The sequence below is a fragment of the Numenius arquata genome, chromosome 14 (genome assembly GCF_964106895.1).
Source record: "Numenius arquata chromosome 14, bNumArq3.hap1.1, whole genome shotgun sequence".
Classification (NCBI taxonomy): domain Eukaryota; kingdom Metazoa; phylum Chordata; class Aves; order Charadriiformes; family Scolopacidae; genus Numenius; species Numenius arquata.
Window position 1 is genome coordinate 18661623 of NC_133589.1, and position 22451 is coordinate 18684073.

Here is a 22451-nt window from a genome sequence, read left to right on the forward strand (position 1 = left end):
GCTGCCCCCTCCCGCCGGCGGGCTCCCCCTACGAAGGGCAGCTGTCTCTTTAAGGCCCGCGTGGGCGGCGCTTTGCTGCAGCGTCACGCCGGCCCGCGCCGCCGATTGGCTGCCGCCGCGGGCGGGCGAGAGCGGTGCCTTCACGCGGCTCGCGCAGCGCCATGGCGGCGCCGCCGGAGCGGGCGCTGCGGGAGGCGGCGGCGCTGGGCGCGTCACGGGCGGCCGTGGCGGCGGTGGGGGGCCCGGCCTCCCTCGGGGAGCGGGAGCGGGCGCTGCTCGGCGCCTCCCTGCGGAGCCTGGTCCGGGCGCGGCCCGCGAGCGAGTGGCGGAGCTGCTTCCTGGAGGCGCCGCCCGGCCTCGCTCTCTCCGTCCTGCTGGAGGCACTCGCCGCCCCGGGGTCAGTCCGGCGGCGGGCGGGGCGCTGAGCCCGCTGCCCGGTGGGAGGCGGGTGTGCCCGGCGCGGGGCCGGGAGAGCTGAGGGGCTCGGCCTCCCGAGGGGTGGCGGCGGGGCCCCGAGCGGCGTAAGGAGGCGGCGGGCGGGGGTGAGGGCGGGCGCGGGGGATCCTTGCTCTGCCTCGGGCCCGGGTCCCTTGGTGTCACCGCCGGGGTCACACAGCTCCTCAGTCGTGCTCGTGGCATCTCCTGAAACGTGACGAGCTGAGGAAACTAGAGATAGGGAGAGGTTAAAATCGCTTTGGCTTTAGTCTGATGTTGATTGAAGTTCTGCATGGTGGGGCCGCAGCGCTGCGGTGGTGAGACCACAGCAGAAAAACAACGGTGTGCAGGCTTTTTTCACCAGTTAAAAGGGCAAGGACTTACGGCAATCGCTTTCCTCCATCCCCAGCCCTGCTGTGCCGGAGGTGGTGGCGGTGCTGGAGCAGTTCCTGCAGGAGGGAAGGCTCCCGGCCCTGCTGTGGGAGCTCTGCCGGGAGCAGGCTGGCACCCCTGGGCTGCAGGAGACCCTGCTCACCCAGGTCGTGTGTTTGCCCGACCGCGTCAGCAACAAGCTCCAGGGGAAAAACCCACCCGTGTTCTTCCCACAGAACTACTTTCCTCTCCTGGGTGGTGCAATTATCCACGTGCTGCAGAAGATCTCCGATTCTCTAAGAGGTAAGATTACAGGAGGACTGATAGGGACAGCTCTTCTGGAGAAGTGTTTTGTGCATAGACGCCCTTGGCTGGTGCTTTAGATACAGGTGGTGGGTACTGCAGAGCCTCACAGTCATCCTTCGTGCCAAACTTCATTGCATTTAAAAGCATAAGATACTAGGGATGAGGAAGAAAGCTGAGGCTTTTTAAAATCCCACTGAAAGCTGCTCTCCTACAAGCTGTTAAATAGCATCGTCTGTTGCCAAAGCCTAATTGTGGTCAGTTGGTCTATGCTGAAGGAATTGCATGGAAGATTTAAACGGTACTGAATGAACCAGTGGCTTTATTACCATTGTGTTAACGTGGGAATGAGCTACTTTAGTCTTCTGACTCTGGCTGTGTATAAATAATACTGGATGCCGCTTTGTGCCCAACAAATGGTGGAGGGAGGAGGAGATGATGCTTGAAGAGAAGAAATTAATCTGTGTTTTCAGGTTTGTAGAAGTATATGCTTCTGTATATGTACAGTACATATATGTAGAAGTATATGCTTCTGTATATATATATGTAGAAGTATCTCCTTCTGAAGGCTTTTTGGAGAATGCTGGTGATGCTTTTGGTAAGCTTGTGTCTGTTTTATCCCAGGTGGCTTGGATTGCTCAATCTCTTTTGTTTCTCACGTCCTGGGGAAGGTGTGCCTTCATGGGCGACAAAGTGAGTGCTGTTTTGGGGAGGGGGAAGGTCTGTTTTTCTGCATTAGTATAGAAGGATGACTATGATGATGATCAGCAGCGGGAGTGGGAGATGTACCAATTACTACTTTGGGGGTTCTGTGAGTTGGACTGAATAGGCTGCTCTCTGCCTTCTGGAGGTATTCAACTACGTATCTGAGAGATTTTCATGCTTCTGTCAACTCACGTGAATGTGATCTGTTCTCTCAAAAATCGCTGAGAAGAGATTAGCCTTCTCCTCCTGCTGTTTGGGTCATAACTATTAAATGCTCTTCTAGTCGGAAAGTGCCTTCTAAATACCAGCGTAAATCACTGCCTGTACGTAATAACCCTCTCACGGGAGTAGCCTTTAGTCTGCCTTTGCTTAGGACTTTGCAGCCACTGAATGCAGAAGTAGTTAACAGGGCTGGGGAAGAAGAGGGAAGATTTTCTAGCTGTTTACTGTGACGAGGAATACTTGCAAGTTTGCACAGGAGCATTTTAGAACTGCAAACTATGTTGTATTTCTTCATCTTGTAAGGATCTTGAAATCTGCGGGCTGACCTTGAGCACCATTGCATCAGTTCCATCCATCTGCTGTATTTACCTGTTTTCCCTTCCACTTCAGAGGAAATTCTGAGCGCTTTGGTTCCCCGCCTAACGGATCTCACCAAGTCAGACTGCATCTGGCAAAGAATATGCTGGCGACTGGTGGAATGTGTGCCAGACCGCTGTATGGAAGCTGTGGTCCTTGGGTTTGTGCAGAGAGCACACGGGTAAGAACTCTGCTTTTCTCCCTGATCCAGAGCAAAAGCTGGAATTCTTTCACAAATAGTTGCAGAATCGCTTTCTGAAAGGTGCTGACGTGTGTGTTTGTGTAGGTGGTTTCTTACAGTGCTGTTTTTTGAGAAACTCTAAGGGTAGAGTACTTGATTGTTCCCTCTCAGGTAGAACCTGCACCATTCCTTAAAGATCTGTGTCATGACATGCAGTGAAAAAAGAAGTGAAAACATTCTTTGCAATTGCTGGCTCACTCTTAAAGTTTAGAGGTGTTTTAGAGACTTTGTTGCAAACAGCTGCTTGGAGAATTTTCTGTGATTAGTAGCAGCCTGATAGTAATTACATGGATTCCTGATGTTCTGCTGTTGCCCTGTCTTGCTAGGGCAGATGTCTTGTCTAGGTTGCTGGGGAACCTGGTTGTGAAAAACAAGAAAGCTCAGTTTGTGGTGACACAGAAGATGCTGCTCTTGCAGTATGGCCACGCGGTAAGGACTCTGTGGTGAACAGCGGTGTTAGCGACGCCTGCTTTTCCCAAGTGCCAGTGTTTTTTGTAGCTGAGCTCCAAGTCGTCTTGAGTAAGATTTAACTCTTTATTCTGAAATAGCCTCTCCGTGCGTATCTGAGCTGTGCATCCCTCAGTTCAACATAATGACGAGGGAGCACTAAACAGGTGCTTTGAAATCATGGGATTTATGTGCTTTCTCAGGGTTGAAGGCTATTAGCAGAATTACTGTACTCTTTGTCTGGAACCAAATGGTTATTGGCACATGATTTCAGGGTTCTGGGGGGTTGGAGACATCTAGTTAATTTAGAATCTGAGAGAAGAGACTGAAGAAGCCACGACCTGCCCTCAGGGACAAGAATGAGATTGAGGAGACGAGACAAGGACTGGGATTGGTTTGGGGTTTTTTTCTGCACACCTGGATTTATCACAAGGTGTTAGGAAGTGCTCTGGGGCTTGTGATGTTGTTGTGAGGGATGTTCTCTAGACTTTGTGCTTCATGTTTGCCTGGGACTGTGCTGATCTGGTTTTGATGGTAAAAATACTGTCCTGAATGTCTGTCCTGTTTTCCATGTATTTCATCAGCAACTGCGTGTGTGTGTGTCTGGTTGATTTTTTTCAATTTACTTTTCTGTCTCTGAATGTTGTCAACCAGTCTCTTAGCATGAAAAGTTTAATGAAGTGAAAATACACACTTGCCATTGCTTGATGACAACTTTATGCCCAGTTAAAGCAGGACTCATGGTTTTCATTGCAGACTGAAGTGCTACAGAACCTCCTTGGCTACCTGGCCCTAGATAGCCTTCGGCGTGCCTTATTGATCAAAGTAAGGTTAAGTAACATTGTTGGGGAGGTATCTGATGGAAAAAAATTGGATTGTGTGAGTGTATGTGTATGTGTCTGTGGGGTGCACTATTTTGGTACTTCTCTAAGACACTTTTGTTACTGTTCATGAGAGTGAGGGAAGCCCTGTCATAGCACAAGTAAACTGTGATATATAAATAGAAGGCTTTCTGCACTGCTGGCGTTAGTTTTTAATATTTAATTGGGTGAATTGTCTTCCAAGTAGCAAAACTAAATGAGGCTTGGATTCTGACAGATGTCACATGTCCTTCATCCCTCTCAGCTTCCTCTGTCAGCCCCTGCTTATGTGGCTGGGCAGATGGCATCAACTGATGAAGTTGTTGATTGCTGTCTGTGTCCCAAATGGCTGATGCTTCAGATCATTTTCATCTACTTTTTCCTGGGCGGGGATGCAGATATTTTCCCTCTCAGCAGTGTCATGGAACTTCTAGGAAATCTGTATCTCTGGAAATCCCTACTGTTTTGATAAATTTTTTTTAAATTTTTTTTTTGCACTGGTTATATGTTCTATTATTCTAATTATCTGGAAGTACTGGCAGCTATATAAGATTGGACTCAAAACATGTTACACCATATAGTATCATATTGGTTTTTGACAATAATGCCTATTGCTCTGCATATAATTATCACTTTTAAATACAAAAAAAAACCCAACATTATTTTTAACAATACATTAAATGAAGGTGGTGTGGAGTTCTCAGTTGATCAAACACAGTACGTTTTGGGCCCTGGATTACAAGATTAGGTCCATTTGTAGGGAGTGTAAAGTTCACTGGGAAACATAAAGAACAAAGTGCCGTCAGAATATACAGTGTTCTGTATGAAAGCACATTTTTGAAATGTGCTTCAAGAAGATTACTTGTGTGTCAAAAAGATCTATTTCAAGCCAACTGGAGTTCTCTGATTCAGGTGCTGAAAGACCTGTTGGAGACCTGGGGCAGCAGCAGTGCGGTGAAACACTCCCCGCCCGAGCAGCAGCGGTACATTAGCCAGGCCATCCTTATCTGCCTCTCCCACCTGAGGGAGCACGAAATTGAGAGCTGCAGACAAGGTGAGGCAGTGGGAGAAGCAGGGGATGGATTTGTGTAACAGAAAGTCTGACTGTGAGTGGAAAAACACCTTGTTTTGATCTATGGATAAACAGAATTGTCCCATCTTCATCTTGGGACGGGTATGATGTAATTCCAAGTGCATAGCTCTAAATTATGAAATGGGAAAAGCATATCTTTGAACCGAGGTTCTTTACCTGAACAGTGGTTTGGGAACCCTTACATTTTGTCACAGGAAAACAAGGATTGACTCTGGGACTGAGTAGAGGAATGATGTGATTCGCAATTGATAGACTTTCTGTTGGAACATCAGTAAGGCTTCAAAGAGGACAGGGGAAAGTACACCAAGGATAAAAAGCTGTTTGGTTGGGCTCTGACTGTCCATGTGCATTCCTCCATCTCATTCTGCTCCCCTCGGTGTGTGGTGAGTAGGGACAGTGAGTTACCAGCAAGGACCTCCTGTTATGGATTCATACAGGGCATAGCACACTGGGGTCCTGGTCTAAAATTTCTGTTTCTCTTGTAATAAAAAAAATTCAGTCCAATGTCTAGAGTTACTTCTCTCTGTGGGTGGCTTTTGGAGAGGGGGAAAAGGTTGACTTCTAGGTTTCATTCTAGAATTGATTTTTATTTAGGTGAACAAGTGACTTGTTATTTACTAACATTACTGTAGTTTTATAATCTGTTTTTTATCTGGCAGCTGTTGAAAAGATAAGCTTCTCAGAGTTGAAGAAGGTCAGTCTAACAGCAGTGAGCCTGCCCGGTAAAGCTGGCAACCGTTGTTTTCTGTGGGCTGAGCAGTACTGGTGTTACTTGCCTGGTTCTGCTTATCTAGGTGGTGAGGGAAATTTCTCCCTCTGTGACTGTTGTAGTGCTCAGAATTTGTAGCTTCCTCAAAACATGGCTTTTCACTTCAGTTGCTTTGAAGCACTCTAAAAACAAACTGAAGATTGTCTTGACTTACCATCATTTTTCGTTTTGGTGAAAACAGAAATATTCCAAATTTAGAATATATGGTAATGTTTTGCTGACTTTGTTGACCATGAAGAAGTATGGGTTTATTATATTGGTGCTGAAGGGCAATCCTGCCATTGCAGAAAGAGAAGTCACAGCTGCATGGGCCCTTCCTGTATTTCTACCTGTTACCGGGTGGTGAGTGGCTAAAAATGCCCTCTCAGGGAACCAGCATAAAGATGGATGTTTGTTTCTGTCACTGTTTCGTGCACTGTTTGGGCTTTTTTCCAGAGCTTCTCACAAGCATGATGGAGGGTGTGAAGTGCCACTTGGACAGCAACCTGCCACAAATACGGCGGCTGGGAATGATCGTGGCAGAGAGCATTAGTTTGAAAATAAACACTGATGGGCCTGTCCTGAAGTTTCAGGTGAAGGTTATAATGAAATTTATGTCTGGTGTGCAGGGCTTAGAGGAAATCAAAGCTTTAAACTAGATGATCCAGGGCATTATAGCATCTGGAAATAAAGAAAGGCAGCAACATTTTCAAAAAGAGAGGCTATCTATTTACAAAAAACCAATTGTATAGAAAATAGTCAGGTGGCTGAGAGTGACCTTAAAAGTGTAATGTGATGACAAAGTTCAGAGTAGACTGATGATAATAAAGGACTTACCGTATTACGTGGGGAAATTGGAGTCTGACCCGTGGAAGTTGAGAGGGAATGTCAAACCTAAACCAGTGGTGAACACTCAGTCCCTGACACAGTGGGAAGACCTGCTCTGAGTTGAGATTTCCAAGCTTGACATGGGGATACATGCTCTGCTGTTTCCAGTAGAGTTTGCAGGAATTATGTGATTAAATCACATTAATTCTTTAAAAACCTGCATCATCCCTCATGTCGCATTGCCATTTATTGAATTTTTAAAAGATTGTAAATAACATTCAGGCAAGGTCTGATCAGGTACTACTGTTAATTATAGAGACAAAGATTACGTATGGCACCGGTCGCTATACAGCATAAATACACCACTGCTGGCAGCACAGTGATTGAAAGAAAGGGGATTTGTGTGGGTTCATCTGCTCATGATTCAGTCTTCATTTGCACACCACAGAAGGGTCAAATGTTGAATGTTGCGTCATACTTGCAATCAAATAGCGCAGTAACGGTTATTCTGAATGTCTAGTATGAAGAAGACGATGAAGCAAGAGAACTGAAGTCCCTCCTGGTGCAGACTCCACCCTCCTCTGTTGTCCCCAGCCGTCCAGATGAAGAGTAAGATATTGCTACTATTTGTGCCGTCTTTTTGCTCTTAATACCTTTTTTTTGAGTTACACACTAGAGCTGTATTCAAGATGTCTTGCATATTCTTAAGCATTACAGTGCACCTTATTCTCACAATGCGCTGTAGTTCTTTTAAATTCATCGTTCCAATGGTAGTATGTATTAAAATTGCTTGTTTGACAGCTGCGTGCGGTGAAACCATGCTGTAGTTTCTAGGGCTCTTAGGTGCCCCTTGGTAGAATCAAATGGACCTTTCTGTTCGCGTCTGGGAAATCTGGTGTTTGGGCCATATACCCCCAGCCCATTTATCAGTAGCAAAAATCTAGCATATCTGTCAGTGTAAAGGCTGGTTCTCTGGGCTCTCAACTTCCATAGCCTCTGCTGAGGCTCTTGGCCTTTGAAGCACTTAGTTTTACCAGCAGATGAACGAAGCACTTCATCTTATTAGAAAATGAAGCTGTCCAGTACTGCAGTGAAATATAGAAGATTTATTACTCCCATTTTAGGGGCATAAACAGTATTTGAGAAGCAGAGACTTGAAAGGACATGCCAAAGTCCACAGAAATAGGTACAGAAAAAAAAATCTGTTACTGTATTCATCCCACTAGCAATGGTTAAAGATGTTTCTTCCCCATTTGTTCAGTTTCGTTCACAACTTCAGATGAAATGTCCGGGTGCATGTCTCAGCTCCTTCTGGAAACCATGCTAACACATGGAAAACAAGGAGGGGATTGGTGACAGCCAACATGGCTTCACCAAGGGCAAGTCATGCCTGACAAATTTGGTGGCCTTCTACGATGGCGCTACAGCATTTGTAGATAAGAGGAGAGCAACAGATGTCTGGACTTATGCAAAGCATTTGACACTGTCCCACATGACATCCTGGTCTCTAAACTGGAGAGGCACAGATTTGATGGATGGACCACTCGGTTGATCAGGAACTGGCTGGATGGCCGCACTCAAAGGTCAGCGGCTCAGTGTCCAAGTGGAAGCCAGTGACAAGCGGTGTTCCTCAGGGGTTGGTATTGGGACCAGCGCTGTTCAACATCTTTTGTTGGAGACATGGATAGTGGGATTAAGCGCACCCTCAGCAAGTTTGCTGATGACACCAAGCTGTGTGGAGTCCCTTCCAGTCCCTAAAGGGGCCTACTGGAGAGGGACTCTTTATCAGGGAGGGGAGCCATAGGAGGAGGGGGAAGGGTTTGACACTGAAAGAGGGGAGATTGAGATGAGATGTGGGGAAGAACTTCTTTGCTGTGAGGGTGGTGAGAGCCTGGCCCAGGTTGCCCAGAGAAGCTGTGGCTGCCCCATCCCTGGAGGGGTTCATGGCCAGGTTGGAGGGGGCTTGGAGTAACCTGGTCTGGTGGGAGGTGTCCCTGCCCAGGGCAAGGGGGTTGGAACTTGATGATCTTTAAGGTCCCTTCCAACCTGAACCATTCTATGATTCTATGATTGTGTTGGCCAATCGAGGTGGGTGACTGCAGCAGAAATAATCATCTGCCATTCTGTTTCAGCAGCAAGGGCTGATGTTGTGGGGAGTTTCTTACTTGTGAATAAGTACTGTTACTCCATTGGATGTAATACTTCTTGTTTCTCAAAGCAGGAACGCGAAAGCAGATGCTGCAGTGCCGGTGGTGTTAGAAAGTAACAAGAAATCACATACAGCAGCCCCTGTGAAGCCAGATGAGGAGTCGGATGCTGAGCTTGACAGGTAAGGGGCAGGGAACTGGTAGGAAATGGAAAATAAACAGCAGGTTCTTAAGAGCAGATATGGGGAGAAGGGAGCTATTGCTAGATGCATTTCTTGGCAAATCTTGTGCTTTCTGTCCTTGTTCAGCTGAGTAGTGTGCAGCACGACAGGACTTTTTGTAGGAAATTGCACACAAGTATGTTAGTCAATAATTTGAGCAATGTCTGTGTCGTGTACATCCATTGTATTTATTCCATTTGACTTTGATACATGTTTCCTGGAATTATGGATATACATCTACCCATTCTAATAGTGGACCTGCCTTAATCTGTCACTTCACCAATATATAAAGAAATCTCAAGAATCAGCTTCTAGTCACTGGGTCACTCGAGTCCTTCCTTCACTTGACTAGGAGATCCAGTTCTAGATCTGGTCATGGAGCTGCTCTTCCACTGAGCTTCAGAGTAATGGATAGAACTTCCTAAGGAGCCCTTTCAGGCTGGCCTTCAGCAGCGCTGCTGGATGATGCAAGAGTGACAGTGTTACCACAATGTGTCTGCTGGTTCTTTCCCTCTTGTGTGGAGAGCTGGGGAAAGGAAAAACATCCATAGCCCATAGTCTTAACTCCTGCTTTTATTTCTTTTACAGTGATGATGACCTCATCCCTTATGACATGTCCGAGGATAAAGAACTAAAGACTAAGGCTCCTGTGTATATCCGAGACTGTATTGAAGGTAGGAGATTTTGGGCTGAGCCTTTATCTGTTTTTTATTGGTTTTGGGGGAGTGATCTCTGTGTAGGTTTATTTTTTTTCTGAGCTAATTTGAAGAAGCTGTAGGATTTCAGTAACACAGGCTCAGGTGTTGAACTGTAATTTCTGAGTAATTTAAATGTAATTCCTAATGCCAGTCTTGCGCTGGGTCAGTGATATCTACCTATAACAAGACAAGCTATTGGCAGAAGAAAGTTGGGGGTATATACCCAAGCACAATCATTCTGTTAATAGCTCGTGTTTGTCTTTTGATTACTTTCAGTCCTGACAGGTTCTGAAGACGTGGACAAATGGGAAGCTACAGTCAAGGCCCTTGAGAGCTTGGTTCGAAAGAATCCAGCTGCAACAAGAGAGGTGAAGTAGTATGAGCTATGCATACAGGAAATTATCCTGTATGTATAGATCATGTATGTAAAATACAGGAATTATCCTTTGCCCTTGTGAGGAGACTAAAGGTGCCACCAGGGCAGCAGCCAGGCTGTATGTGAGGCTGCAGGGCACAAAGGAACAAAGAAGCAGGCTAAGGGGCTGGCATTTGGCAACTCCAGTGCTGAAAATGAAATGTGTTGCAAGTAGCCCTTGCCAGTAACACGAGGAAGCTCCATGCTTTGTGCTGGGCAGAAAAAACATTAGAAATACAGTTTACAGAGCAGCCACAAATTCCACAGACCAATTGACCTTAATTTGGGATTTAATTGATTTTGAATTGAAATTGAATTTAATTGTTATTCCCCAATAAAAAGAGGGATAAAATCAAATGGACTTTCCCTATTTGCTCGTACAAGCGTAATGTCTTCTGGAGGGAGTAGTTGGATTGTACTGGTCAAGTTGAAAAGCTCAGGTGAGAGGAACTTGGGACAAGGTCACTGGTGTAATGAGAGCTCACCACCTCTTGTTAGTGAACGCTTGAAGGTGGCAGAGCGGCAGGCCTCTTCCAGCTGAGAAAGGGAAGGGTGCTTATCTGGATGGGTTTTGGATGTGGTACTGCACCCTTGAACTCATTAGTTATAGTCACAAGTCCTCCTAGCTCATGATGCCACCACTTGTCCAAAAAGCAAAAGTGAATGTGGACAGAGGAATCGGCATAGGGTTTGTTCAGTGTTTTGAGAAATCTGTCTGGTCGGTGTTTAGCTTACTGTGTTTTCTCTCCCTCCTGAGCTATGGACATGTTGCCTGTATTCCAGACCCTCATTGTCTTTGCTTAAATGTTAGAAATGGAAAATAGGTGCTGCTGTGTAAATCCTGTGAGAAAGAAAACAGCTGCGGGGACTTGATTCCATTTTTTGTATTTTGAGCAGGTGAGCGTGGAGCTGGCAAAAATACTACTGCATCTGGAGGAGAAGACCTGCATTGAAGGCTTTGTGGAGCTCCGTCAGAGGGCTCAAATAGCTGTTTTAACCACAGATCCAATACCTGTGAGTCCCTCTTACTGCTTTCCTTTTTTCAATTGAGGCACTGTCAAAAATTTAAGCTGATAGAAGCAGCTATCAGTGTGTAGAATAGCTCGTTCACATCTGACAGCATTTATGCAGAGCTGCGCTATGGACTGTAGAATCTGCAATGGACAACTGAAACAACAGAAAAGAGAAAACTCTGTCAGCACTGTAATGAACTGGAGAAGCTGTTTGGAGACTGTTAGTATGAGTATACCTGACAAGGCAAATTAGATATGGACTTGTTGCATTGGAAGGAGATTGTTTCACATAGAGGGAAGCTTATGTACGAAGGGCTTCTCTAGAAGAATACATGACTGGTGATTGTAGTGATAGAATCACAGAATGGTCTGGGTTGGAAAGGACCTTCAAAGCCCATCCAGTGCCACCCCCTGCCCTGGGCAGGGACACCTCCCACCAGACCAGGTCGCTCCAAGCCCCCTCCAACCTGGCCTTGAACCCCTCCAGGGATGGGGCAGCCACAGCTTCTCTGGGCAACCTGGGCCAGGCTCTCACCACCCTCACAGCAAAGAAGTTCTTCCTTATGTCCAATCTAGATCTATCCTCTCAGTTTAAAACCTTTGCCCCTCGTCCTATCAGAACAGGCCCTGGTAAAAAGTCTCCATCTTTTTTATAAGTTCCCTTTAAGTATTGAAAGGTCCCCTTCAAAGTGTCAAAGCTGCCATGACAGTTGTTTGGTTACCTCTGCATAGGAGGGAGAGAAGAAAGGCAAAATCTCATTTGTCATTTACTTCCTTTGTGAGAGTCTAGAAGTGGAAGTATCTGAATTTCCCCTATTTGCGCATTTCTCCTGAAACGAAGTGCTTTTAGAGTTAGTGGGAAGGCCGTTTCCAGCCAGGGTTTGTGTTCATTACACCTTGATTTTTCTGTACAGGTAGCAAAGTATTTGACCTCCCAGTTCTACTCTTTGAACTATAGTCTTCGTCAGCGTGTGGACATTCTCGATGTAAGTGCTCTGCTCTTCCCACTTCCCTTGTGTCTCTGTTGCACCAGTGCTGTTCCTCCAAGATGTAATGGGGTTACCTTTTATTCTTCATAGGAGGAGGCAGAGGCATGGGAATCTCTTACGTTAGTATTTGTGCCTGTCATTCCCCTCTCGTTTGTAACCCTGCTGCACTCCAGTTGTACAGCTGTCCTTCCCCACAGAATGCAAGATATGGGATGGCCAGTTGCCTAGGAGAAGCTGTTGTTTCCTACCATGCCATCAGGCTGTTTTATCTTCACTTTCTGAAAAATGGTGATTTGCCTGTGACTCCTACGGCATCTCACTGACTGTGTCTGAAGACGGAGCCGCTGTTGTGTTTCAGGGCTAGGTGACCAAGTGTTTGGTCAGTGCCTCGGAGCCAGCTAGTTATTTGGGCATCAGTTACCTTGCTGTCTTCATTCAAAACTTCTTGTGCCTTCCTGCCTTGCTCTTCCTATCAGTTTGGGTGCAGGTAAAAGTGTTGTTGTTTTTCCCTAATACAGGGAATTTTTTAACAGAACCCCCCCTCTTTTTCATCTAGGTATTGGTTTTGGCAGCTCAAGAACTGTCCTATCCCAAATCCCATGGGAAGACCAAGCATTCTGGTGCCCAAAAGCCTTGTATCCAGCTTCTCCCTGGAAGCGATAGCTCTAAGGACTGGAGAAGAGTTGTTGATGAGAGGATCAAAAGCAAGACTCGGAGATTTGCTACGGTGAGGCCAGGGCAGAAACAAACTCATGTCAAATCCAGCAAAAGGAGACACTAGGAGTTGCTGTAGTTCTGTCTGGAAATTGGGCCCAACCCAAAGGAAAGGCTGTGTAGCTTCAAAAATAAATTCATCTTAGTATGTGGCTGAATCTTTTGGTGCAGACTACCTGGCAGGGAGAGGAAAATAAACCTTGAACTCCTTGCCTTGCACTGAGGGATAGTTGTTGCTGTTCTGAGCTTGTCTGGCCGCTGCAGGGAGCTGTGACTGCACCGCACAGATCCCAGAGCTGCCTCCATCAGAGTAGCTGCCTCTGCTCAGGACTGTTTCAGCCTATTTTTCAGGGAGATAAATTGATGCCAGTTTGCCAGTTCCCAGAACTCCCCTGTGGTTCATCCTGGAGAACTTGCTTTCTAAAACTCCTCTATCCCTTGCACGTTCTTGTTTCTTATCTGTAGCCCAGCAGTACTGAACTATATTCTATTGAACTGTTTGTATGTGGTGGAGGATATGCAGTGGGAAGTGAGCCATCCAGTCTGGAAAGAAGTAGCCACAGGCGTACAAGCTGACAATGGCTGCAAGGGACTCTTGACAGTGTCCAGCGAAGTGGAAGAGTCGGATGCTGCATCTTGTGTCTAAACTTCATTTTTCTCTTGGGCAGGGTCAGTCTCAAGTGGAACGGGCTTCCGGCCCAAATGAGTTCAATTCTGTTGCTGGGCACTTCTTTTTTCCATTGATTCAGCACTTTGACAGGTGAGTGTGAATCCCTTGGGATGTGGGCCTGGAGCTGCCAGAGTCAACCTTTCTGCTTGTTCTGCTTGCCCCAGAGCAGCACGCTAAAAACCAGAAGCTCTGTGGGAGTCCAGTGACACCACACTGGTGCCTAGTTCATGCATAAAGCTTAAAGAGGACGGGTTTGTGGTCTCTTGGGCTTATCCTGTGAAGTCTTGTTGGGCAGGAGTATGTGAGACCCTGCAGAAGTGAAGATACATTATGAAGAATAACCTGTCACAGGTCCACAGGCAGATGATTTTGGCAGTACCACACCAGTTGCGTTGGCTGACCCTCCACTGTGGGAGGTTCACACAGAACCACAGAACTGCAGTCTTTAACCAAAATTAACTCTGTCTCAGCTTTGGGCCTGTCACCTGGACTGGTCCTTGTGACCATGTTTATTGTCAATTACTTAAGTCTTTGCATACCTAAGAAAGGCAGAGTAATTGATCCCATGAGAATAAAGGTTCTTGTAATACCAGTCGTAATGGTTTGTTTCCGGTACAGCAGTGGTGCTTGCTTTTGCAAGCAGTTCTAAGTGGAGCCTGTTGGTAGAATGAGTGATACCTGCTGTAAGAGTAGAGAATGTTACTGGTCTGGGAGCAAAGATGAGAACAGCTCAACAGCTGTGGCCTGTGTTAAGCTGGGAATAACTGTACAGTGACTGTTGGTTTAGGGATTCAGGCTTGTGGGGGACAGTTCACCCTGCATGACCACCCTGACTGTTCCAAAGACACACTGATCAGCCTTCTCACTGCTACAGACTGTGTGTCTTGCACTTGCAGGCCTTTGACAACATTTGATCTCCTTGGGGAAGATCACTTTGTCCTTGGAAGACTGGTCCACGCTTTAGCAATCCTGATGTATTTGGCTGTCAACACTGTGGTAAGAAAAGGCTGGAGGAGCTTGCAGGTGGCAGGAGAGACCCAGCCTAGGAGCTCAGAGGTGCCTTCTGAAATGGCAGTGTACTCTGGAGCCTGCCACACTTAAAGACTGGCAGCAAGTTTGAGTTGGGTGTGTGCTGAGAACTTGCAAAAAGGGCTGAGAGAAAGTGGTCAGAAAGGAGTCATTCAGACACCCCTGCAGTATCTTTTGCTGCTTCTGGTAGAAAAACTATCAACTTCTGTGGGAGGTTGGGCACTACATTTCACTTTAACTTAAGCATAAGTTTCCTAATCTGTAAAATAAAGTTAATTGCGACCACAACGTTCACAGCAGTGTGTGTCAAGGTCCAGTTCTGTACGGTGGTGTGAATGGGAAGGTATTCAGTGTTTTTGTCATAATCTTGTTTTGCAGGCAGTTACTGCAATGGGAAAGGCACTGCTGGAGTTTGTTTGGGCTCTGCGTTTCCACAGTGACTCGTGAGTTGTAGTTGTACGCTTCTGTTTTTAAAGATCCGCTGCGAGCCAGTCTCCAGCCATGCTTTGTCTTTGTCCAATACTAGCACCCAACTGAGAATGTCAATGACTTAATGCATTAACTCGGTGCTGTCCTCCAGCCTTGGGCTCTTATGACTGAGTGTTGCAAGAATATGTAGCAAAGGCGTTGCTTTAATGTCAGGCCAAGGTATGAACTTGTGGGCGGTACAGTCGTTACCTATAGAGAGCATGACAAATTTCTTGGTCAACTATCCATGTGATAGTTCCGTCTATATTTACTCAGGGAGCTCAGAAATCTTTAGATGCGATTCCAGCATTCAACCCTGGAAAGAAATAGAGACGTAGCCAAAACGCTGTAAACATCCAGTTTCTGTTTTGATCTCAGATTTGTCCAGGACTGTGAATTACATGAGAGTCCCTGCACCACAGTATGGCAGAGGCTCCAGATGTGGGCTCTCTGCCAGCTGGTGCATGGTTACACTCCTTACCAGTAGGAATATGGCCTAAAGTCATTATAACCACAAACATTTGAATCTGAAGAGCCCCTGAGGTAGAGCCTGAAGCTGCAAGCTGTAATCAGTTCAGGCTTTCTCCAACAGGTATGTGCGCCAGGGTCTCTTGTCCTGTGTCTCCTCCGTGCTCCTCAGTGTCCCTGCAGAGTGTCTTCTGGAAGACACAACAGAAGAGCTTTTGGAGACTCAGTCCTGGCTGGGAGGTAAGCGGTGGTGGTGTATGCCAGTGTTTTTCTGGTTAGTGGTCCAGTCTTTGTGCAGCATCTCTTTGTGACGGTAGCAGTAAAGTCCTGGTGTTGCACACCAGAGACTTGCATGATAAGCATAATTATTGCTCGCTTGTAAGTTCAGGGCAAATAGCAGACCACAGTGTATGTCTCTGTCCAAGCATGCAACCACCCATTTCTTGCAGTGACTGACCAGCAGTAACATCCATGGCTTGTACGGCCTGTTTGCACCACGCGCACAGACGATGGGTTTTGTTAGTGCTAAAAATAAGAGGAAGAAGAGCATGGCCCCATCTCCCAACTTCCGATTGTTGATGGCAAGAACAACCTATGAAAGACAGCACGTGACTGCGTGCTGCACCCAACGCCCCTTACATCCATGCAAGCTGCGTTTGTGGGTTCTGGGAGCCACACGAGTCGGTCAGCAACGGCTGAAGTACAGGAGGAAATAATGCTGTGCGCTTTGTAGCTCTGAAGCCCCCACTGTGTTCTGAGTGGACCTCATGTGGCTCCTTGGGTTGGTTTTCCTCACCGTTCTCACTCCTGGTGAGTTGCCATCCCGCGGGGAGCAGGCAGGAAGTGACGTTGACACAGCTGGCCCCTGATGCTTGCAGGTTGTGGAGCTCCATGCCCTTGAAAGGGGCCTTGTGGGGCTGAAAACTTCACTTTTCCCATGACATGGTGTGCTCTGAGGAATCTGCTCGTCCCTGCAGTTAACTCCTCTGTTACCAAGTAAAGCCTGTCCAGGAATGTTATAAATGTATTTTCAGCATGAGGGTCTGCGTAATCTGTTTTTAATGAGTTATTTGTAGAAGGAGGAGGAGAACAGAGCTAGTAGCATCTTTTTATGCCTGTAGGTAGTGTAACAGCCATCTCTGTAGGTGTGATGCTTTTGCATGAAAATTGCATGGTAGATCCTGGTGGGAATGAGAGCAGAAGGTCACAGTTGTGTGTTTAGCAGAGAAGGGGAAACTGCTCTAGGAGCCGTTCAGAAACCTTGGAGAATACAGCTCAGCTCCATGTCTGGTCAGATGCAATTTAAAACTTGCACATCCTTCTAGAGCTGCTTCCTGAACCAGGACAGCTTCATGGGCTGTGCCCTTGCTCTTTGTTGTAAGACTGTTGGTGACACAGCTCTCGCAGGGGGGCACTGCGCTCCTCCCTGGTGCTCCAACCGATGAAGTTGGTCACTTGAGATCTGCTTTTGTGACTGAGTCATGGATTTGAGCCAGCAGATTTGCTGGTGCTTTGTGACTCTTCCAGCCAAGATTTGCAAGAGGTGTCATGTATTAGGTCTGCTGCTGAAGCTGGGGAAAATGACAAGCTGTCAAGCATGCCATGCCTGATGGCCAGGACAAGTGTCACCACCTTGGGTTTCAGCTTAAAGCATCTACATTTCTCCTCCTGTGGCTAAAGCCTCCTCAACATTGGGCTTAGAAAATGTTATCCATGAAGCATTTAATAGAAATCTATGTATCTGCTCCAGTTTGTTATTATATCACAGATATATGCAGATACGCAGATTGCTGTGGTTCATCGTGTGAATATGACTGAGTGTTCCTGCCCTTTGGCCTTTGGGTTGTAACTAGAACTGTTCCCCACTAGAAAGTGTTCGCAGTGTGGTGTAAGAAACTGCTTCAGTCACTGTCATGGCACTGTCTGATTAGTGGATGTTTTGGGACATTCCAGCTGGGGAGGGAGGCTGGGATCCACCTCGTACTTGTCTGTCATTGCCCTTAGTGCCCCCCTGGACCTACTCCTGAGAGCCTGATCGTTCCCGGGGGAGGGAGGGAATACCTAAACATTTCTAGGAAACAGTTCCTTTGATTCCTCAGCAGCTGCCTTTGAGGGAATTCCCCACCCCTTGTAAGTGCTGTAGAGCTGTGTCATAGGTAAGTTCTGTTTATGTGAGGACCAGGATGATACTCTGGTGCCCTGTGCCCTCCCGTTCAGTGCAGCACCTCAAGGTCCACACTCATGGCAAATAAAAACAGACTCTCTGCTTTTCAGCCTGTGTTGATCTGTCTTGTACTCTCCTCCCGCTTTCTGCTTGCTGTAGAGGGAGTATGGAAACATCACTGTGAAACTCTCCCCGGGGTTATAAATAGCCCCACTCCGTCAGGGTGAGTCATGTGTTTGGGCTGAGAGGGCTCGGGGCGCAGAGCTCGTGCGTACAGGATATCCTCACGCAGCCTCGCTGTGCTTCCAGCTCCCCCTGCTCAGACATCCTGCACACATCCTGGCTTTTACTCTGCAGGCCCAGTGAGGGCCCCTGAAATAACAGCTGCTGGAAGCGGCTTCGTGCCCTCCCTTACATGCCGCATAAAGCGTGAAAGTACTAGTTTACCAGAAAACTAATCTCTCAGAAGGGAGAATGTGTTGAAACTCATGGCCTGCCGCTTTCTTCCCCCCCCCTTTGAAGGGCAGCGTGACCACGGATTGCAGGAGGGAGCACTGAGCTCTTGTTTAGGTTGCAGGAATTGGCAGAGCCAAGACTTGAGGCTTTTGAGTAAGTGGATTTCTAATTGCAAACTGCATTCATGCTAGTAAGCTGCTGGAGAAAGGTGTTGTGCAGCTCAAGGGCACAAATACACGTTCTGGCACAGAGGCTATCCCATGGAATACAAGGGCAGATAGTTTCCACAGTGTTTCAGCCCAACTGACTGTTTCTGCTACAAGCACGAACTGAGCATTTTCGCATGTGACAGGGTTCAGCCAGACTCGCTGCTTGGGGTGAACAAGGTTGGGCATCTTTGCCTTCTGGTCTGACGTAATTCCTGCAAGCGCTGATGTCCAGCCCGGACCCAGCTGCATTTCGTGCTGTTCTGTGCTGGCCGCTGCAACAGTTGAGACATGTTCGGCGAAGGGCAGTTTTTCCCATTTTTCCAACTAACAGCAGCTGCTTCTGTTACAGATGTGGTGGAGAAGGATCCAGATGGAGACTGCAGGAGGCTGGCCTTGCAGAACCTGCAACTAATGGAGAACCTGAAAAAGAAACTCAAAACTGTCTCTTCATAGCTGAAGGGTAAAAGAAATTACCTTTACCTCATCCTCTTGCCAGCTGGATGTGTGCAGGCCCTGCTGGGGCCTCTTTAGCAGTCACCTGGCTGGAGAGGAGGAAGAAGGGGGAAGGGTGCAGAGCCATAGCGAACCTGACTTGACATCTGGACTTTGTAGTGGAGGCCAATTTAGTGAGCTATTGCCATCCGGTACGGGGTGTACAGATGCAGGAAGGTAGGCCAGCACCGCCATCCTCCCCACTCTTCCCAGCCCCCACCCCCAGCTATTTATAACCTTGGCAGGTTCCAGCGCTCTGCTAAAAATACAGGGCAGATCTCACAGCAGACTTCTTGTCAGAAAAACGGGGACTGGAGAGGGCCACGCACCTCCCAGGGCTCAGTCTATGACATGCCCTTAACAAAGGCTCCCGTCTCTCCTAGCAGTCAGCGTTTGGCGGAATAGTTACCAGTCTGCTGTTCGAAGGGGTGACACGGTCCAGGTAATGACACTGCCGATGAGGTGTAGGAACTGAAGAGCTGCACTGACATTCTGAAAATGTGCCAAACCTTAAAGGCTTGAGGTAGAGCCGGGCTGTGGTTAGGCAGGAACAAAGCAGGAATCCTTTTTGTATAATCTTGGTACAGAAATAAGTTCCTATTAAAGGATAACTAGCATCCAGATTTTGGATGTTAAATCTCCCCTTGCCCTTTTTCCCTGAAAGGGAAATTTAAAAATTTCACATTTAAAATTACAATTTAAAAACTTCACATTCACCCCAAGTTTTGGAAGTAAGTCACAAAACAGGAAAAAGAAAAATTGTTCTAAACAGAAGGGCTGGTTGGTATGTTATAAATGCACCTTCCTGGGGCATGGTAACAGGCTGAAAGGTGAGCAAAACCTTGGTCACTGACGTTGGGCTTCATGTCTCAGGATCCTACTTGTGCCAGGGAAGACAGTTGCATTCCAAAATCTGACTCATACAGAGTAGCTTGACGTAACTTTGGAAAAGAAGCTTCCCAGTGAGAAAGAAGCTTCACTGGTGCAAAGTGAGCCAGCATAAGGGAGGATTGGACCAGGCAACCTCCAGAGGTCCCTTCCAACCCAACCCTTCTGCGGTTCTGAGGTTTGGTCCAGGTTTTGTAAGGGGTAGCTCGAACCTACCTGACCCAGTTTGGGTTGGGCAAATTCTCCCTTCATTCTGCAGTAGGGGAGTAGTCTGACTTTTAGCCGAGCTCCTACCCAGATGGGACACAGATTGTTTTCAGAAGTTGTGACTTCCAGGGAATGACAAATCAGTTGGCAGCTTAGCAGATCAAAGTTGTACTTGGAAGATTTTTGTCGACTCATGAGTTTCCACCTCAGTTACTCAGTTCTTTTCTGTACTTAGAAAAAGGCCTAAAATCACAATATGCAGGTCCTGTTGGGTTTTTTCTCCCTTGAATTTATTAAAATACTAAAGCCAGCTTCATTACAGGATATACATGTGAATCTTTATATGTAGTGTTTGAGATAATACTGTTGCTTGTACAGTTAAGCTGCAAAAATAAATTTATTGGTGCTAACCAATAAAAAAAAACAACAAAAAAAACCTTATTGTGGCAGTGTGTTGCCTGATATATGACCTCTAACGAGGACAGAATAAATGACCTAGTATTAAAGTCAACTTGGCATTTCGTAAGTGTTAAGTTCTCAAGAGTCCTCCACTTCATCAACCACTTCTTCCACCTCCTTGTCCTCCATACTGCTGTGGCGAATCTGCTCTGGAACCAGGGTTTGGCTTATGGGAACACCTGCTCCTCGGTGAACTGCCTCGATGGTCTGCTGCGTCACGTAGTAGCTCAGGTTCACGGGTGGGATTCTTTTCTGCATCTCTTCCAGGTACCGGTGAGCCTAAAGTAATGCACAGAGATCACTGCTTGGGGGGGGGTGCACAACGGTGAAAAGCATCACCCTTCGTGCAGGGCTGAGCTCTGAGCAGGAGCTCAGTGTTGAAGGGCACTAACACTTAGCCAGGAGTTATGGCCTTTGCCACCATGATGCCCTTTCACAGCAAGTTGTGTCAGTTCTGTCTTTTCCAGCTTAAAAAATAAGGTGTCTCAAAGGCTGGTGTTACATTCTCCTGATGGCTGAAGCACTGTCAAAACAACCTTAAAGCTAAGGTTAATTGCCGCAGCTGGAAGAACCTGCACTTGGCATCCTTGGGTTTCGTAACAGCAGCAGGTTACAGCTTAGGCCGAGTGCTGGGGGGGGGGAGTGGTGGTGCAGTGATTCACCATTTCCTCAAATGACTGTAATTTTACAATTCTCTTGTCTTTGGCCAAGTGTTAAATGAAGTACAGTGTAATTCATAGAATCACAGAATGCTTTGGGTTGGAAGGGACCATAAAGCCCATCTAGTGCCACCCCCTGCCCTGGGCAGGGACACCTCCCACCAGACCAGGTTGCTCCAAGCCCCCTCCAACCTGGCCTTGAACCCCTCCAGGGATGGGGCAGCCACAGCTTCTCTGGGCAACCTGGGCCAGGCTCTCACCACCCTCACAGCAAAGAAGTTCTTCCCCACATCTCATCTCCATCTCCCCTCTTTCAGTGTCAAACCCTTCCCCCTCCTCCTAGGGCTCCCCTCCCTCATCCAGAGTCCCTCCCCAGCTTTCCTGGAGCCCCTTGAGGGACTGGAAGGGGCTCTAAGGTCTCCCCGGAGCCTTCTCTTCTCCAGGCTGAACCCCCCCAACTCTCTCAGCCTGTCCTCACAGCAGAGGGGCTCCAGCCCTCCCAGCATCTCCGTGGCCTCCTCCGGCCCCGCTCCAACAGCTCCATGTCCTTCTGCTGTTGGTGGCCCCAGAGCTAGAGGCAGAACTGGGGCTGGGGGGGGGGCCTCCCCAGAGCAGAGCAGAATTCCCCCCCCTCGCCCTGCTGGCCATGCTGCTGGGGATGCAGCCCAGGGTACAGGGAGGCTTTCCAGGCTGCTAGCACATGTTGCTGGCTCATAGTGAGCTTCTCGTCCACCAGCACCCCCAAGTCCTTCTCCTCAGGGCTGCTCTCAATCCATTCTCCACCCAACCTGTATTTGTGCCTGCAATTGCCGTGATCCAGGTACAGGACCTTGCACTTGACCGGGCTGAACCTTACAAGGTTCACATGGGCCCACCTCTCCAGCCTGTCCAGGTTCCTCTGGATGGCATCCCTTCCCTCCAGCGTGTCGACCACTCCACACAGCTTGGTGTCATCAGCAAACTTGCTGAGGGTGCGCTTAATCCCACTATCCATGTCGCCAACAAAAGATGTTGAACAGTGCTGTTCCCAGTGCTGACCCCTGAGGAACACCACTCATCACTGGCTTCCACTTGGACACTGAGCCGCCGACCTTTGAGTGTGGCCATCCAGCCAGTTCCTGATCAACCGAGTGGTCCATCCATCAAATCTGTGCCTCTCCAGTTTAGAGACCAGGATGTCATGTGGGACAGTGTCAAATGCTTTGCATAAGTCCAGACATCTGTTGCTCTCCTCTTATCTACAAATGCTGTAGCGCCATCGTAGAAGGCCACCGAATTTGTCAGGCATGACTTGCCCTTGGTGAAGCCATGTTGGCTGTCACCAATCCCCTCCTTGTTTTCCATGTGTTAGCATGGTTTCCAGGAGGAGCTGAGACATGCACCCGGACAGACCCTTCTGGTCTTATCTAATAACTGAGAATGTTTAAGAATCCTCTGCTATTTATGCTCTGTGAGCTTTTTGTTTTCCTCTTCA

General features: G+C 47.5%; 2 protein-coding genes across 2 annotated transcripts in view; one reads left to right on the plus strand and one right to left on the minus strand.

Moving 5' to 3' along the window:
• The first annotated feature begins 161 nt into the window (after positions 1–161).
• TELO2 (telomere maintenance 2) lies at positions 162–20384 on the plus strand. The gene is made up of 20 exons (XM_074158767.1): positions 162–397; positions 845–1110; positions 1735–1803; positions 2428–2575; positions 2962–3064; positions 3839–3907; positions 4855–4996; positions 6240–6376; positions 7132–7220; positions 8830–8940; positions 9568–9653; positions 9954–10045; positions 10990–11106; positions 12020–12091; positions 12651–12821; positions 13477–13568; positions 14375–14474; positions 14886–14950; positions 15568–15683; positions 18622–20384. The coding sequence occupies exons 1-20, from the start codon at positions 162–164 to the stop codon at positions 18723–18725; spliced, it is 2385 nt and encodes a 794-aa protein (XP_074014868.1). The 3' UTR covers positions 18726–20384.
• IFT140 (intraflagellar transport 140) overlaps positions 19690–22451 on the minus strand; it is an 87817-nt gene continuing 85055 nt past the window's right edge. Inside the window, exon 30 of the mRNA XM_074158802.1 lies at positions 19690–20597. Within this exon, the coding sequence (XP_074014903.1) occupies positions 20397–20597 (201 nt within the window). The 3' untranslated portion in view covers positions 19690–20396. The remainder of the gene's footprint in view (positions 20598–22451) is intronic.